The sequence below is a fragment of the Bombina bombina genome, chromosome 6 (genome assembly GCF_027579735.1).
Source record: "Bombina bombina isolate aBomBom1 chromosome 6, aBomBom1.pri, whole genome shotgun sequence".
In the NCBI taxonomy this organism is placed as follows: domain Eukaryota; kingdom Metazoa; phylum Chordata; class Amphibia; order Anura; family Bombinatoridae; genus Bombina; species Bombina bombina.
In genome coordinates, this window is record NC_069504.1 from 1477952 (window position 1) to 1497668 (window position 19717).

General features: G+C 40.9%; 1 protein-coding gene across 1 annotated transcript in view; it reads right to left on the reverse strand.

Annotated features, from left to right (window-relative positions):
* Positions 1-1122: 1122 nt before the first annotated feature.
* TYMP (thymidine phosphorylase) overlaps positions 1123-19717 on the reverse strand; it is a 470962-nt gene continuing 452367 nt past the window's right edge. Inside the window, exons 10-11 of the mRNA XM_053716294.1 lie at positions 18288-18428; positions 1123-1513 (exon numbers count right to left, since the gene is read on the reverse strand). Of these exons, the coding sequence (XP_053572269.1) occupies positions 1359-1513; positions 18288-18428 (296 nt within the window). The 3' untranslated portion in view covers positions 1123-1358. The remainder of the gene's footprint in view (positions 1514-18287; positions 18429-19717) is intronic.

Below are 19717 nucleotides of genomic sequence, written 5' to 3' on the forward strand. Positions count from 1 at the left end.
ATCATTTCATACAGATGTAAGGTACAGCCACGTGTAGGGTACAGATCTAATAACTTCATACATATGTGGGGTACAGCTATGTGTAGTACACAGATCTAATAACCCCATAATTTCATACAGATGTGAGGTACAGCTATGTGTAGGGTACATATCTAATAACTTCATACAGATGTAAGGTACAGCCATGTGTAGGGTACAGATCTAATAACTTCATACATATATGGGGTACAGCTATGTGTAGTACACAGATCTAATGACCCCATCATTTCATACAGATGTGAGGTACAGTGATTTGTAGGGTACAGATCTAATAACTTCATACAGATGTGGGGTACAGCTATGTGTAGGGTACAGATCTAATAACTTCATACAGATGTGAGGTACAGCCATTTGTAGGGTACAGATCTAATAACTTCATACAGATGTGAGGTACAGCCATTTGTAGGGTACAGATCTAATAACTTCATACAGATGTGGGGTACAGCTATGTGTAGGGTACAGATCTAATAACTTCATACAGATGTGGGGTACAGCTATGTGTAGGGTACAGATCTAATAACTTCATACAGATGTGGGGTACAGCTATGTGTAGGGTACAGATCTAATAACTTCATACAGATGTGAGGTACAGCCATTTGTAGGGTACAGATCTAATAACTTCATACAGATGTGAGGTACAGCCATTTGTAGGGTACAGATCTAATAACTTCATACAGATGTGAGGTACAGCCATTTGTAGGGTACAGATCTAATAACTTCATACAGATGTGGGGTACAGCTATGTGTAGGGTACAGATCTAATAACTTCATACAGATGTGGGGTACAGCTATGTGTAGGGTACAGATCTAATAACTTCATACATATGTGGGGTACCTCTATGTGTAGGACAGAAATCTAATGACCCCATAACTTTATACAGATGTAAGGCAGAGCATGTGTGTATGGGGGTTTAACCTCCTACTGAGTATCAAGCTATCGTTACTATATCAAGCTTTGTATAAGAGGAAGGATATGCTTTACCACAACATAACTGTAAGACACCGTGGCTCAATTTCTGGTCAACTTACCTCTTTCTAAATAACTTCTCTTTGTTTATTTAAAAACAATAAAGACAATTTTTGGTCTGGTCTGTAAGCTTAGTTTTTAATAAAATATTTTAAATCAAGTCATTACATTGTTTCCCAGTGAGTGCAGAATTATTATGGAATGTTGATTTGGCATAATGGGTATTGCTGAAGGAGCTACTAGGAGTATATGGGAGAATTACTCATGGGTCTCACTGGATATAGGACCATGTCACTTAACAGTAACCATTCTCTCAATTGATCTCTGCCTGTCTGTATACACTTGCCACCACCTAGTCTTTATTGCCCTTGGGTGGGATAATCTCCCTAATGAGGGAGGGTGGCGTAAAGGGTAGCTTGCTTGTGATGCACAGTGCCTTCTGGAGGGTCTGTCTCTGAGGGTCCTGAAGCTGGGGGCTCTCATAATGAATCCTGATCCAGGCATCACCTACAAAAGAGGGTCCATGTTACTTTAGATACAAACAGCTGCTCACACTCAAGAGGAGGGGACATATAAATCCACTGGGTACAGGTTGTTGTAAAGACATTTTTACATTGAGAACTGTGTTTGTCATTAAGGAGAGGTCACTAATATTATTTATGTAAAGAAGAGACACTTACTGTACAATATATTGCTCAGTAATATAAACTTATGATTTCTCTCCATGCCGGCGAGTTATTGAGAATCAGACTCTGGGTGCCCAGGAGAGGGGAAGTTTACTGAGGGTAAAATAGTCTGAATAAGGAGGAAGATTATGGTAAGGGTGATACCCAGAAAGGTGACAGTATTAGGTAAGTAAGGATCCTGCCACACCAGATTAAGGGCTAGATTATGAGTGGCGGTAACTATAAAGTGCAACCAAAATGGGGTATTTTGCTGCTCTTTGTGTGCAACGGAAATAGCACCTGTATTATGAGTTGAAAGTAAACGCGTTTGCTTGAGCGCAACCAAATTTAAAGTGAGTAGGGTTAGCGCAACTTTAGAGCTCTGGTTAACTTTTTACGCAAGACAAAAAAGTGGCACAAAACACATTAAAACTTTTTTTTAAATATGCAGCTACACTCATAATAACTATGCCAGATAATTATTTTAACGGAAAATTAAAAAGTTATAAGGGGCTCAAAGATTTGAGGTACTTAGAGATACATACATATACGTGTCTAACTATATACAGTATGTTTATATATATATATAAATGTTTGTACATATGTATTAATGTATCTATTTATGTATTTACAGACATATATACACATATAAACACATAAATACATATATACACATATAAACACAAATACATATATACACATATAAACACATAAATACATATATACACATATAAACACATAAATACATATATACACACATATAAACACAAATACATATATACACATAAATACATATATACACATATATACACATAAATACATATATGCACATATAAATACATACATACACATATAAACACATAAATACATATATACACATATAAACACATAAATACATATATACACATATAAACACATAAATACATATATACACATAAACACATAAATACATATGTATACATACTGTATAAGTGCATTGGAGCCCTTTGCAGGTATGTTTATGAAAACATGAAAAAGCATATTTAAGTGTTATACTGTGTATTTACTGCAAATATTTCATATTCCCATGTTCCTCACATAGGAGATTATGTTCTTTGTATTTTTTAATAGATATTCATATATATATCTGTGTATACCTATACCTATATATATCTGTATATACCTATATATATATCTGTATATACCTATACCTATTTATATCTGTATATACCTATACCTATATATATCTGTATATACCAATACCTATATATATCTGTACATGGAGTGCAGAATTATTAGGCAAATGAGTATTTTGACCACATCATCCTCTTTATGCATGTTGTCTTACTCCAAGCTGTATAGGTTCGAAAGCCTACTACCAATTAAGCATATTAGGTGATGTGCATCTCTGTAATGAGAAGGGGTGTGGTCTAATAACATCAACACCCTATATCAGGTGTGCATAATTATTAGGCAACTTCCTTTCCTTTGGCAAAATGGGTCAAAAGAAGGACTTGACAGGCTCAGAAAAGTCAAAAATAGTGAGATATCTTGCAGAGGGATGCAGCACTCTTAAAATTGCAAAGCTTCTGAAGCGTGATCATCGAACAATCAAGCGTTTCATTCAAAATAGTCAACAGGGTCGCAAGAAGCGTGTGGAAAAACCAAGGCGCAAAATAACTGCCCATGAACTGAGAAAAGTCAAGCGTGCAGCTGCCAAGATGCCACTTGCCACCAGTTTGGCCATATTTCAGAGCTGCAACATCACTGGAGTGCCCAAAAGCACAAGGTGTGCAATACTCAGAGACATGGCCAAGGTAAGAAAGGCTGAAAGACGACCACCACTGAACAAGACACACAAGCTGAAACGTCAAGACTGGGCCAAGAAATATCTCAAGACTGATTTTTCTAAGGTTTTATGGACTGATGAAATGAGAGTGAGTCTTGATGGGCCAGATGGATGGGCCCGTGGCTGGGTTGGTAAAGGGCAGAGAGCTCCAGTCCGACTCAGACGCCAGCAAGGTGGAGGTGGAGTACTGGTTTGGGCTGGTATCATCAAAGATGAGCTTGTGGGGCCTTTTCGGGTTGAGGATGGAGTCAAGCTCAACTCCCAGTCCTACTGCCAGTTTCTGGAAGACACCTTCTTCAAGCAGTGGTACAGGAAGAAGTCTGCATCCTTCAAGAAAAACATGATTTTCATGCAGGACAATGCTCCATCACACGCGTCCAAGTACTCCACAGCGTGGCTGGCAAGAAAGGGTATAAAAGAAGAAAATCTAATGACATGGCCTCCTTGTTCACCTGATCTGAACCCCATTGAGAACCTGTGGTCCATCATCAAATGTGAGATTTACAAGGAGGGAAAACAGTACACCTCTCTGAACAGTGTCTGGGAGGCTGTGGTTGCTGCTGCACGCAATGTTGATGGTGAACAGATCAAAACACTGACAGAATCCATGGATGGCAGGCTTTTGAGTGTCCTTGCAAAGAAAGGTGGCTATATTGGTCACTGATTTGTTTTTGTTTTGTTTTTGAATGTCAGAAATGTATATTTGTGAATGTTGAGATGTTATATTGGTTTCACTGGTAAAAATAAATAGTTGAAAAGGGGATATATTTGTTTTTTGTTAAGTTGCCTAATAATTATGCACAGTAATAGTCACCTGCACACACAGATATCCCCCTAAAATAGCTAAAACTAAAAACAAACTAAAAACTACTTCCAAAACTATTCAGCTTTGATATTAATGAGTTTTTTGGGTTCATTGAGAACATGGTTGTTGTTCAATAATAAAATTAATCCTCAAAAATACAACTTGCCTAATAATTCTGCACTCCCTGTATATACCTATACCTATATATATCTGTATATACCTATACCTATATATATATCTGTATATACCTATATATATCTGTATATACCTATACCTATATATATATCTGTATATACCTATACCTATATATATATATCTGTATATACCTATACCTATATATATATCTGTATATACCTATACCTATATATCTGTATATACCTATACCTATATATATATATATCTGTATATACCTATATATATCTGTATATACCTATATATATATATATATATATATACCTATATATATATATATATATATATATATATATATATATATATATATATATATATATATATATATATATTAATGTATATATTGTCACAGTGTGTCTGGAAGGGTAGGGAAGGGAAGTTATTAAGGACCCAGAATCCTTCATAGTCTTTATCTACTCCCCTCTCCCTAATTAATTAATTAGCAGCAGCTAAAATCTCAGGCTGCTGATTCCTAGGCAGAGAGGGCAGGTAAGCAGTGAGCACATATCTGAGAAAACAGTTAATCAGAAAGGTTGGTAAAAACTGTTATATTCGAGATAGAATGAGTGTGACGGACCGCCTGGTACCCCAAATGAGTACCTCAGTCAGAACACTTCCCTTGTCCTGGATATCCCTTTATCCAGAGCAATAGCTCCTGGTATCTCCCTTTGACCACAGTCTAAAGTTATGGAGGAGAACAGATCTGAGGCAACAGAGCTTCAGGTTACAGAGGGAATTGGTTAAACAGTAAAGCAAACATATGAACAATGCATCAAACCTCTAACAATTGTCTATTCAGAGGTAAAACAGATTAACATATGAAGGTAATTAACTGGGGAAGAAAGTTTACTCATACAATCTGATGTTGGGCAGCCTAGTTAACGTAATCACACAGGAACACAATCAGTTTATTCAGACAGACTCCTGAGACACAATCAGATCGTAAAATGTATAATAATAAAATACATCTTATTGCAAAATATAAAAACAGCTCTTATTAACTATTAAGTCCTTTATGCCCACTTGGTTTATAGAGTCACAATTGCTCCAACAAGGGGCACTCACACCCTGTACCCATCCTGTATTTATGGATACAGGGTGACATGGACATAAGACAGAGTTATGAAAGTACATAGGGTGCCAAGCATATAAAAATCCACATTTCCATGCAGTCTCTGGGTATCCTTAAGCCCATGTACCTCCTGCCCAAAGAATGTTCCATAACAGGCCCTCAGATCTTGGTGACTCACGTCACATATCTCCCCCTTCGGAAGGAGACTAACACAGGAGGAGACCCTAGACGGGTTGACTTCGAAGTTAGTCTGTAGATCCATTCCCCCAAAGCCCGTATCCACACAGTACCACAAACAAATTGTCCCAAACAGAGCATCACTCACCCGGCCGACCTCTGCCTCTCTCATAGAACATACCTGCTGCTGGGGAGAAGTGCAGACTGTCTCTTCTCCCTGGCGTCCTTTTAGTCGCTGGAGAGATGACAGTGTGGCTGGGCTCACTCCAACATGCTGTTGCAGATCTGGGCCAGCTGCCCAGGATCCCTGGAGAATACAGGTGGAGACTGTAGTCCCACCCACTTCTACTGAATAGGAATCTGCTATTGCTTGCAGAGAAAGGCCGACATCTCTCAGTCCCAATGCCAGCTCCTCTGCTGGGATTGTTGCATGCTCCTTTATCCCTCTGCCAGCGTGAGTCTGTCATTCCTGTTTTCTGGGGTGTCGGTTAGGGGTGGGCAGAGGCCAACAACACTCTGCCCTGTTGCCTGCTCTTCTGTTGGGTAATCCGCATCTGACACCTCAGAGGAAAAGTCAATTAGATCCACAATCTCTGGGTCCAGCTGGGGAGATAACAGGGTGACTAGGGTCCCCATGCCAGGGGGTTGGGGATATGTGCTGACTTCCCCACAATCCTGCACTCCAGGTATGGAGACCACTGTCTCATCCACACCTCCCGGACCAACATCCGTGGATATGAAGTCCACTAGATCCGCTGCCTCTGAAGTAAGTAAAAAGACCACTTTCCAGCAGTTCTAGGTAATCCACCTCAAGGTACCATTCCTGATAGATAAGCCATGTCAGGTCAGGCTCTAAGTCAAGTGCTTCCGATGGCTGTTACAGCTCCTGCCTCTTGCTTTGAATGTCCCAGAATCGATATCCCTCGGGACTGCCAAAGTCAACTTTCTCCTCAAATGCTTCCCATAATAAGCCGGGGCCACCAAAGTCATCACCTTCCGGGGAATAGTGCGTTTCTGCCCTCAACTGCCACCTGTCTGCAAACCAATATAACGCTCTGTACTGATCCTCAAGCTCGACCTCTCTTTGCACCAGACACTTCAGTTTGGCTTTCCCCTCACCTGTGGGTTGTCCTCTCAGTAAGCAGAGCTGCAAGTTTACCTGGTAACCGAAGCGCTGTTCTGGGGAGGGCAGGACTTTGCCTCTGCAGCCATACCAATTCTCCAGTGCATCTTCCCACATCTCTAGCCGAATCAGGGCTCTCCATTCCAGGCACATCTCCTCTGGAACTGGCCCTCCTAAAACAGCAAGGGCAACTTTGACTTGCTGCTTGAAGTCCCATATCGGAACTTCAAAATTTAGAGGTATCTGATCCCAGCATCTCAGCTGTCCGAATATTCTGAAACCTGGTGATCTGCTTCACCAGCGTTCGTTACCCGGACTGCTGCTTTGGATGGGTTGGCTCTGTAAATTGACAACCTTCTCCGCACTCTGCTGTGGAATTTTTCCTCTGCATCATCTATAATCTTCTGGTTGCGATCCTTCACTGGCTGCCATTGGCTCATCTTTGTAGTGCTGCTTAGGGACTGATAGCTAGGCAGCACATCCCTCCAACCCAGCTTGTCCTGTGCAGAAACGGGTTCAGCAGGGTTGGTCAGCACTTGCTGCATTTACCATAGTTGCTCTGTTTCCATAGCTGCGGGTGATAGTGCTGCTCCTCTTCTGTCAGCAGGACAAGAAATTAATCCCAGTGCTTGCCACCAAATGTGACGGACCGCCTGGTACCCCAAATGAGTACCTCCGTCAGAACACTTCCCTTGTCCTGGACATCCCTTTATCCAGAGTAATAGCTCCTGGTATCTCCATTTGACCGCAGTCTAAAGTTATATAGATGAACAGAACTGAGGCAACACTCAGTTGTCTGAACACAAAAATGAACACTTTATTTAACAGCAGCACACAGATTTATACACCCTGGCATTCCAGAGTCACAGAGCTTCAGGTTACAGAGGCAATTGGTTAAACAGTAAAGCAAACATACAAACAATACATCAAACCTCTAACAATTGTCTATCCATAGGTAAAACAGATTAACATATCCAGTTTAATTAACTGGGGAAGAAAGTTTACTCAGACAATCTGATGTTGGGCAGTCTAGTTAACATAATCACACAGGAACACAATCAGTTTACCCAGACAGACTCCTGAGACACAGTCAGATCTGAAACGTATAATAATAAAATACATCTTATTGCAAAATATAAAAACAGCTCTTATTAACTATTTAGTCATTTATGCCCAATTGGTTTATAGAGTCACAATTGCTCCCACAAGGGGCACTCACACCCTGTACCCATCCTGTATTTATGGATACAGGGTGACATGGACATAAGGCAGAGTTATGAAAGTACATGGGGTGTGCAGCATATAAAATTCTACATTTCCATGCAGTCTCTGGGTATCCTTATGCCCATGTACCTCCAGCCAAAAGAATGTTCCATAACAGGCCCTCAGATCTTGGTGACTCATGTCACAATGAGGATATATTTTTTAGAATCTTTTATTATCACTAGAAGATCATTGGATGGCCTCTCACCACCTAAAGATTAACATGTCCAAGACTGAGCTCCTTCTTATCCCCCCCCTCAAGCTCTACACTGACTTCTGACTTCTCTATCCCTGTTGACGGCATCACCATTTCCCCATCGCCCCAAGTCCGCTGCCTCGGAGTCACACTTGACTCAAATCTATCCTTTGTCCCCCATATCCAATTGCTTTCTACATCCTGCCGCAACCATCTCCGCAATATTTCCAAAATCCGCCCTTTTCTGAGCACTGACACCACAAAGCAAATAATCCACTTCCTTGTTATCTACCGACTTGACTACTGCAATAACCTACTCGCTGGCCTTCCTCTTTCCCGCCTCTCCCCCCTTCAATCCATCCTAAATGCCTGATCCACCTTTCCCGTCGATCTGTATCTGCTGCACCTCTCTGCGAGTCCCTTCATTGGCTCCCCATTCACAGCAGAATTAAATTCAAAATTCTCACCCTTACATACAAAGCTCTCACCAACGCCGCTCCCCTCTACCTATCCTCTCTAATACACAAGTATACTCCAGCCCGTCCACTAAGATCCAACAATGACCTGCTCCTTGCATCCGCAACTATCACCTCCTCTCATGCTAGACTGCAGGACTTCTGTCGTGCAGCACCTACCTTCTGGAACACTCTCCCTTGTGCTGTCAGGCTTTGCCCTAATCTGTCTTCCTTTAAAGGTTCCCTGAAGACTTTTCTGTTCAGGGAAGCCTACCACCCAACTCAATAATAAATTAATTTCACTAACCTAACATTTCCCTCATCTAACTCTGTATTAACATCTTTCCCAATCTTGCAGTCCTCACCTCCTGTTTCTCAACCTCCTACCCTTCTAGATTGTAAATTCCCACGGGAATAGGGCCCTCAATCCTTTCTGTATGTGTTTGCAAATTTTTTCCTGTTTCTTACAAGTCTTATATTGTTTTATTTAAATGAATTGTATCCATGGACAGCGCCGCGGAATATGTTGGCGCTTCATAAATAAAGTATAATAATAAAATAATATAGTGACCTTTTCTTTTGCCAAGCAATATACCTTCTATTTCCTTCCTAAGCGAAATTGCAAGTGGCTCTATTGCCAAGTTAAATAAGTATGGTGATAAGGGACAACCTTGCTGCGTCCCTTTCTGTAATGGGAAGTTAGTCATTGGAGAGCCGTGCACTATAATCACAGCTGTAGGTTCTCTATAAATAGTTTTAACAAACCTATAAAAGTGGCCATTTAAACCAAACTTTTGACAAGTGGTAAGAAGGTGATCCCAAGTGGCTGAATCAAACGGTTTTTCTGCGTCATTTGCCACAATGGCTATATCTGTTCTTAGTTTATGATTTTATTTCTGTAATTGGGACCAATAGAAGTCTAATATTAATTGAAGATTTATAAGGTTCATTGTTGAATTCTGGCCTGGCATGAAACTTACTTGATCTGTATGTATTATAGGATCTTTGAGCAATGATACTAGTCAGAATTTTATAATCATTATTTAGGAGGGAAATTGGTTTGTATGCATCTAAGTTTTTGAGGTATTTATCCTTCTTTAGGATTAGTGCAATCAAAGAAGCTGTGAAATATGGTGAGTGTAGATTCCCACCAATATATATTTTATATTGAATACATTTTCTAGAGTTAGTACAATGTCTTCCCCTAAAATTTTATATTATTCAATTGGGATCTGGTCCAGTCCTGGTGCTTTATTTATTGCCGTTTGACTTATAACTTTAATAATTTCTTCTTGTGTGATAGCACTATTTAATGTATTTAGGGCTTCACTAGTAATTTTAATAGTTTGTATTTGGCTCCAGAATTGCGATTTAATCTGCTTATTTACTGTTGTGTCTGCATATACCTTCATAAAATACTCTTTTATATGTTTACTTATTTCCTGTAAGTATGAGTATCTTTTATTACCTATCTTAATGGATTCTATGCATTTTTTTTCCTTCTTAAGTGTCACAATATTTGCAATAAATGTTCCCGCTTTTCCACTATGTCTATAAAAAAATGCTCTTTTTCTTAAATCTTCTTGTCTCATTTTCTGCTGTAAGAACAGTTCCCTTTTTTTTACGCCTATATATTTTATCCAAAGTTTAACTGATGGGTCACTAATGTAAGCATTATAGCAATTGTGTAATGTATTAGCTAATTGTAGATCTCTGGCTTTCATTTCCCGTTTTTTTTTTTTTTAACTAGGTAGGCTTTTATCTCGCCTCTTATTACTGCCGAGAATGTTTAACAATTATTTTACATTTATCAGTATTATTATTGAAATAGCAATAATCTTTGTGCATTAGATACTAGAAATGTTGGAAAAAAGAATATTGCGTTGTTATTGGCCCACTGCTTTAAGAGTTGTAGACTGAGATAATTGCGTGGTCGGATCACAATTTCTTTAAAGACTGTTTTTAACCCTATCCCCAGCATATTTTCAGAAATCAAGAATGCATCAATTCTGGACAGAGTTTTATGTGAGTGTGGCTCACAGGAGAACTTTCTGGTGTCTGAATTTTGTATCCTCCAGATATCTGTAAATTTAAGAATATGGCAGAATTTTTAAAAGTATTTTAGTTTCTTGTCTACTATTTTTGTTTAGGGAAGGTTTTAATCTGTCCAGAGGTGGATGCGTTGCTAGATTTAAATCTCCTGCTAATATTACATTTTTGTGCTATATTGTAGTAATTTACTTTGTAGAGGTTTCCAGAAATCCCTATCAAGTCTATTTGGCCCATAGACATTAAATAAGACTAATTGCAAACGTTCTACTAATAGCATCATGATGTATCTTTCCTCTTTATCCAAATCTATTTAAAAAATTCTAAAATTTAAATTCTTGTGGAAAAATATCACTACTCCCTTTTTTCTGTTAGCACATGGCGTTGCTACCAATTCACCAACCCCCAGATTTAAGTTTGCGCACTTCCTTTTCTTTGAGGTGAGTTTCCTGTTAGAGTACGATATCAGGATTGTGTTTCCTAAGTTGTTTTAAAATATTTTTCCTTTTTATGGGGACTACTTCGACTACTTGAAGATTTTAGCACATTTTCATGCTATAAGGTTAACTTATATAAGTCAGAAATTTTCGGGATTTATAGAACTAGGAACAGCTGCCGCAACTGTCCTTTTAAGGAAGGAAGTACTTGGGCATCAAGTTGTCAAGGAATCCCAAGGATTGGTATTTGTTAAATTATTTGCTGCTGTTTAATAAAATTAATAAAACATTAATGAACTGGGCTGAATTTGCACTCTCCTGGTCAGGTAAAATTAACCTACAGGAGGCAGGGCAAATGGGGGAGGGAAATAATAGGGTTGGGCTGTGGGGCCCCACTAATTTGTCTTGCCCAGGGACCCACAAATGATAATTGTGTCCCTGATTTAAGCGTTTTAGTTCACACCTCATATCTTGTCAGTTTTCACAATTGTTTTACATGTTAAAGTTCCCGTGTTAATTAACATGATCACTGTATGTCACTTTGCACTTATTGTGAAGCACTCTGTGGAATATGCATTTATGGTAACAACAAAGTGCTGATGTTTAAATAATTATTATAAAATGGCACAAAAAACATAATTTATGCTTACCTGATAAATTTATTTCTCTTGTAGTGTATCCAGTCCACGGATCATCCATTACTTATGGGATATTAACTCCTCCCCAACAGGAAGTGCAAGAGGATTCACCCAGCAGAGCTGCTATATAGCTCCTCCCCTAACTGCCATTACCAGTCATTCGACCGAAAACATGCAGAGAAAGGAAAAACATAGGGTGCAGTGGTGACTGTAGTTTAATGGAAAAATTACCTGCCTTAAAGTGACAGGGCGGGCCGTGGACTGGATACACTACAAGAGAAATAAATTTATCAGGTAAGCATAAATTATGTTTTCTCTTGTTAAGTGTATCCAGTCCACGGATCATCCATTACTTATGGGATACCAATACCAAAGCTAAAGTACACGGATGACGGGAGGGACAGGCAGGCTCTTTATACGGAAGGAACCACTGCCTGAAGAACCTTTCTCCCAAAAACAGCCTCCGAAGAAGCAAAAGTGTCAAATTTGTAAAATTTGGAAAAAGTATGAAGAGAAGACCAAGTTGCAGCCTTGCAAATCTGTTCAACAGAAGCCTCATTCTTAAAGGCCCAAGTGGAAGCCACAGCTCTAGTAGAATGAGCTGTAATCCTTTCAGGAGGCTGCTGTCCAGCAGTCTCATAGGCTAACCGTATTATGCTACGAAGCCAAAAGGAGAGAGAGGTAGCCGAAGCTTTTTGACCTCTCCTCTGACCAGAATAAACGACAAACAGGGAAGACGTTTGTCGAAAATCCTTAGTTGCCTGTAGATAAAATTTCAGGGCACGGACTACATCTAGATTGTGTAGCAGACATTCCTTTTTCGAAGAAGGATTAGGACACAAAGATGGAACCACAATCTCTTGATTGATATTCCTGTTAGTGACCACCTTAGGTAGGAACCCAGGTTTAGTATGCAGAACTACCTTGTCTGAATGAAAAATCAGATAAGGAGAATCACAATGTAAGGCAGATAACTCAGAGACTCTTCGAGCCGAGGAAATCGCCATTAAAAACAGAACTTTCCAAGATAACAACTTGATATCAATGGAATGAAGGGGTTCAAACGGAACCCCCTGTAAAACATTAAGAACTAAGTTCAAACTCCATGGTGGAGCAACAGTTTTAAACACAGGCTTGATCCTAGCTAAAGCCTGACAAAAAGCTTGAACGTCCGGAACTTCTGACAGACGTTTGTGTAAAAGAATGGACAGAGCTGAAATCTGTCCCTTTAAGGAACTAGCGGATAAACCCTTTTCTAAACCTTCTTGTAGAAAAGACAATATCCTCGGAATCCTAACCTTACTCCATGAGTAACTCTTGGATTCGCACCAATATAAGTATTTGCGCCATATCTTATGGTAAATCTTTCTGGTAACAGGCTTCCTAGCCTGTATTAAGGTATCAATAACTGACTCAGAAAAACCACGTTTTGATAAAATCAAGCGTTCAATTTCCAAGCAGTCAGCTTCAGAGAAATTAGATTTTGATGTTTGAAGGGACCCTGGATCAGAAGGTCCTGTTTCAGAGGTAGCGACCAAGGTGGACAGGATGACATGTCCACTAGATCTGCATACAAAGTCCTGCGTGGCCATGCAGGCGCTATTAGAATCACTGATGCTCTCTCCTGTTTGATTCTGGCAATCAATCGAGGAAGCATCGGGAAGGGTGGAAACACATAAGCCATCCCGAAGGTCCAAGGTGCTGTCAAAGCATCTATCAGAACCGCTCCCGGATCCCTGGATCTGGACCCGTAACGAGGAAGCTTGGCGTTCTGTCGAGACGCCATGAGATCTATCTCTGGTTTGCCCCAACGTCGAAGTATTTGGGCAAAGACCTCCGGATGAAGTTCCCACTCCCCCGGATGAAAAGTCTGACGACTTAAGAAATCCGCCTCCCAGTTCTCCACTCCCGGGATGTGGATTGCTGACAGGTGGCAAGAGTGAGACTCTGCCCAGCGAATTATCTTTGATACTTCCATCATTGCTAGGGAGCTTCTTGTCCCTCCCTGATGGTTGATGTAAGCTACAGTCGTGATGTTGTCCGACTGAAACCTGATGAACCCCCGAGTTGTTAACTGGGGCCAAGCCAGAAGGGCATTGAGAACTGCTCTCAATTCCAGAATGTTTATTGGTAGGAGACTCTCCTCCTGATTCCATTGTCCCTGAGCCTTCAGAGAATTCCAGACAGCGCCCCAACCTAGTAGGCTGGCGTCTGTTGTTACAATTGTCCAGTCCGGCCTGCTGAATGGCATCCCCCTGGACAGATGTGGCCGAGAAAGCCACCATAGAAGAGAATTTCTGGTCTCTTGATCCAGATTCAGAGTAGGGGACAAGTCTGAGTAATCCCCATTCCACTGACTTAGCATGCACAATTGCAGCGGTCTGAGATGTAGGCGTGCAAAGGGTACTATGTCCATTGCTGCTACCATTAAGCCGATCACCTCCATGCATTGAGCTACTGACGGGTGTTGAATGGAATGAAGGACACGGCATGCATTTTGAAGCTTTGTTAACCTGTCTTCTGTCAGGTAAATCTTCATTTCTACAGAATCTATAAGAGTCCCCAAGAAGGGAACTCTTGTGAGTGGAAAGAGAGAACTCTTCTTTTCGTTCACCTTCCATCCATGCGACCTTAGAAATGCCAGTACTAACTCTGTATGAGACTTGGCAGTTTGAAAGCTTGAAGCTTGTATCAGAATGTCGTCTAGGTACGGAGCTACCGCAATTCCTCGCGGTCTTAGTACCGCCAGAAGAGCACCCAGAACCTTTGTGAAGATTCTCGGAGCCGTAGCCAATCCGAATGGAAGAGCTACAAACTGGTAATGCCTGTCTAGAAAGGCAAACCTTAGATACCGGTAATGATCTTTGTGAATCGGTATGTGAAGGTAAGCATCCTTTAAATCCACTGTGGTCATGTACTGACCCTTTTGGATCATGGGTAAAATTGTCCGAATAGTCTCCATTTTGAACGATGGAACTCTTAGGAATTTGTTTAGGATCTTTAAATCCAGGATTGGCCTGAAAGTTCCCTCTTTTTTGGGAACCACAAACAGATTTGAGTAAAACCCTTGTCCCTGTTCCGACCGTGGAACTGGATGGATTACTCCCATTAATAAAAGCTCTTGTACGCAGCATAGAAACGCCTCTTTCTTTATTTGGTTTGTTGACAACCTTGACAGATGAAATCTCTCTCTTGGGGGAGAGTATTTGAAGTCCAGAAGGTATCCCTGAGATATTATCTCTTGCCCAAGCCTGGGTGAAGAGAGAAAGTCTGCCCCCCACTAGATCCGTTCCCGGATCGGGGGCCCTCAATTCATGCTGTTTTAGGGGCACCAGCAGGTTTCCTGGCCTGCTTGCCCTTGTTCCAGGACTGGTTAGGTCTCCAGCCTTGTCTGTAGCGAGCAACAGATCCTTCTTGTTTTGGAGCAGAGGAAGTTGATGCTGCTCCTGCTTTGAAATTCCGAAAGGAACGAAAATTAGATTGTCTAGCCTTAGGTTTGGCTCTGTCTTGAGGCAGGGCATGGCCTTTACCTCCTGTAATGTCAGCGATAATTTCTTTCAATCCGGGCCCGAATAAGGTCTGCCCTTTGAAAGGTATATTAAGAAATTTAGACTTAGAAGTAACGTCAGCTGACCAGGATTTTAGCCACAGTGCTCTGCGCGCCTGAATGGCGAATCCGGAATTCTTAGCCGTAAGCTTAGTTAAATGTACTACGGCATCTGAAATAAATGAGTTAGCTAACTTAAGAGCTTTAAGCCTGTGTGTAATCTCATCTAATGGAGCTGATTCAAGTGTCCCTTCCAGAGACTCAAACCAAAATGCTGCTGCAGCCGTGACAGGCGCAATGCATGCAAGGGGTTGCAATATAAAACCTTGTTGAACAAACATTTTCTTAAGGTAACCCTCTAACTTTTTATCCATTGGATCTGAAAAGGCACAGCTATCCTCCACCGGGATAGTGGTACGCTTAGCTAAAGTAGAAACTGCTCCCTCCACCTTAGGGATCGTTTGCCATAAGTCCCGTGTGGTGGTGTCTATTGGAAACATCTTTCTAAATATCGGAGGGGGTGAGAACGGCACACCGGGTCTATCCCACTCCTTAGTAACAATTTCAGTAAGTCTCTTAGGTATAGGAAAAACGTCAGTACTCGACGGTACCGCAAAATATTTATCCAACCTACACATTTTTTCTGGTATTGCAACTGTGTTACAATCATTCAGAGCCGCTAACACCTCCCCTAATAATACACGGAGGTTTTCCAGCTTAAATTTAAAATTTGAAATATCTGAATCCAATCTGTTTGGATCAGAACCGTCAGCCGCAGAATGAAGCTCTCCGTCCTCATGTTCTGCAAGTTGTGACGCAGTATCTGACATGGCCCTAACATTATCAGCGCACTCTGTTCTCACCCCAGAGTGATCACGCTTACCTCTTAGTTCTGGTAATTTAGCCAAAACTTCAGTCATAACAGTAGCCATATCCTGTAATGTGATTTGTAATGGCCGCCCAGATGTACTCGGCGCCACAATATCACGCACCCCCCGAGCGGGAGATGCAGGTACTGACACGTGAGGCGAGTTAGTCGGCATAACTCTCCCCTCGTTGTTTGGTGAAATGTGTTCAATTTGTACAGATTGACTTTTATTTAAAGTAGCATCAATACAGTTAGTACATAAATTTCTATTGGGCTCCACTTTGGCATTAGCACATATAGCACAGATGTCTTCCTCTGAATCAGACATGTTTAACACACTAGCAAATAAACTAGCAACTTGGAAATACTTTTCAAGTAATTTACTATAATATGAAAACGTACTGTGCCTATAAGAAGCACAGAAAGAGTTATGACAGTTGAAAGTTAATAAACTGAAAGGTTATAGCATCAAATCTTTGTAAAAAACACAATTTTAGCAAAGGCTTGTTCCCATTAGCGAAGGATAACTAACCCTGATAGCAGAAAAAAAAGTTACAGAAATAAACGTTTTTTATCACAGTCAACTACAATCTCACAGCTCTGCTGTGAATGATTACCTCCCTCAAAACAAGTTTTGAAGACCCCTGAGTTCTGTAGAGATGAACCGGATCATGCAGGAAATACAATGAGCTTCTGACTGAATTTTTTGACCTCCCCCTCACACACAACAGTGAGAGAGATCAGTAAACTGTCATAAATTAAATAAAACAACTGCCAAGTGGAAAAAATAATGCCCAAAACATTTTATTCACCCAGTACCTCAGAAAATGAAACGATTTTACATGCCAGCAAAAAACGTTTAACATAAATTAAGTGTTATTAAAGAGCCTGTTGCCAGTCCCTGCAAATTAGGCTAAAGTCTTATGCACACAGTATAATTCCAGTGAAGTGCCATTCCCCAGAATACTGAAGTGTAAAATATACATACATGACAGCCTGATACCAGTTGCTGCTACTGCATTTAAGGCTGAGTTTACATTATATCGGTATGGCAGAATTTTCTCATCAATTCCATTGTCAGAAAATAATAAGCTGCTACATACCTCTTTGCAGATTAATCTGCCCGCTGTCCCCTGATCTGAAGTTTACCTCTCCTCAGATGGCCGAGAAACAGCAATATGATCTTAACTACGCCGGCTAAAATCATAGTAAAAACTCAGGTAGATTCTTCTTCAAATTCTACCAGAGAAGGAATAACACACTCCGGTGCTATTATAAAATAACAAACTTTTGATTGAAGGTATAAAACTAAATATAATCACCATAGTCCTCTCACACATCCTATCTAGTCGTTGGGTGCAAGAGAATGACTGGTAATGGCAGTTAGGGGAGGAGCTATATAGCAGCTCTGCTGGGTGAATCCTCTTGCACTTCCTGTTGGGGAGGAGTTAATATCCCATAAGTAATGGATGATCCGTGGACTGGATACACTTAACAAGAGAAAATACTAAATTATTGAACGCACTATATGAATTGATATGTTTGGTGTTTACTGTAAGAACTTGCACCACTTTTACAACCAATAAGGCCTGAGCCTTTGCTCCAACCATGGAGAAGCCTGCGGTATCTAGGGTTGCCATCTCAGCCATGTGTTTCTGGACACTTATGAGTTACACATGTTGCAGGGTGTTCAGGGAATAGTGCTTTCTAGGGTCACTATTCGTGTGCTGTGTCCAGAAAAACATGGCTGAGCTATCCCTGTAGATAACAGTTTAGCACAGTCATTGCCAGATTTTGCTGAATACATATATATAAATTCAGGAAAATTAAATAATACATGCAACATCTTTTCTAATGGATTGGAATATTTTAGAAACTATTAAGATCTCCCTGGCACTACCTGCACTACGACTTTGGTGACAAGTCACGTGCCATGCTTATGCCCTAGTGTGCATGTGCTGCTCACCTTTGTTCACATGCTGACCCACTCGCACTAGCAGTTCTGCGCCTACTCTGTGGTTGATAGTATCAGTTGCTCGAATTCTGCCGGCTCCAAGGGCATTCAGAATTTCAGCAATGGGTCTGGCCCGGATCAGCTCTATGGTGCCTGAGGACGGGACGAAATAGAGAGGTATTATCAAACTAAACATGAAGCACAGGATCCCAGTGCTGAGACACAAAATATTTGTCACTCAATATTGAACTTGTGCAAATGACAACAGCTTATTACACACCAAACAAATGACACCTGTGTGTAGTGCACACTTCTTATTAGGCATACTGTTTAATATTTATATAGTGGCCTGTATTGTGGTCTACAGTCATAGACTCTCCCATTCATTAGTTAATTTGTATACCTGATTCACTAAAGCTCAGTCTTCACACCATTCTCAGTGTAAAATATTCATAAAACAACAACACATTTGGGGAAGCTGAAGAGGGTGGTGTAGATGGAGATACTGATGTATATAAAAAAGGCTGGTGTAGATGGAGAATCTGGTGTAGATGGAGATGCTGGTGTAGATGGGGATGCTGGTGTAGGTGGGGATGCTGGTGTAGATGAAAAGTCTGGTGTAGATGGAGAAACTGGTGTAGATGGAGAAGCTGGTGTAGATGGAAAGGCTGGGTGGAGAGGCTGGTGTAGATGGAGAGGCTGGTGTAGATGGAGAGGCTGGTGTAGATGGAGAGGCTGGTGTAGATGGAGAGGCTGGTGTAGATGGAGAGGCTGGTCTAGATGGAGATGCTGGTCTAGATGGAGATGCTGGTCTAGATGGAGATGCTGGTCTAGATGGAGATGCTGGTGTATATGAAAAGGCTGGTGTAGATGGAGATGCTGGTGTAGATGAAAAGGCTGGTGTAGATGAAAAGGCTGGTGTAGATGAAAAGGCTGATGGAGATGCTGGTGTAGATGGAGAGTCTGGTGTAGATGGAGATGCTGGTATAGATGGAGAAGCTGGTGTAGATGGAGTGGCTGGTGTAAATTCGGAAGCTGGTGTAGATGGAGAGGCTGTTGTAAATTGAGAAGCTGGTGTAGATGGAGATGCTGGTGTAGATGAAAAGGCTGTTGTAGATGGAGATGCTGGTGTAGATGAAAAGGCAGGTGTAGATGGAGAGTCTGGTGTAAATGGAGAGGCTGGTATAGATGGAGAAGCTGGTGTAGATGGAGAGGCTGGTGTAAATTGAGAAGCTGGTGTAGATGGAGAGGCTGGTGTAAATGGAGAGGCTGGTGTAGATAAAAAGGCTGGTGTAGATGGAGAGGCTGGTGAGAACTTTAGTGAATTAGTCTTATAACATAACACAAGAACTGGTGAGACTTCAGAAAGTAGAAAGTTTATTAGTATATTTAGCCCACTGTGTTTATATAGTGCATATGTATCTGGGCACACAATGCAGCAT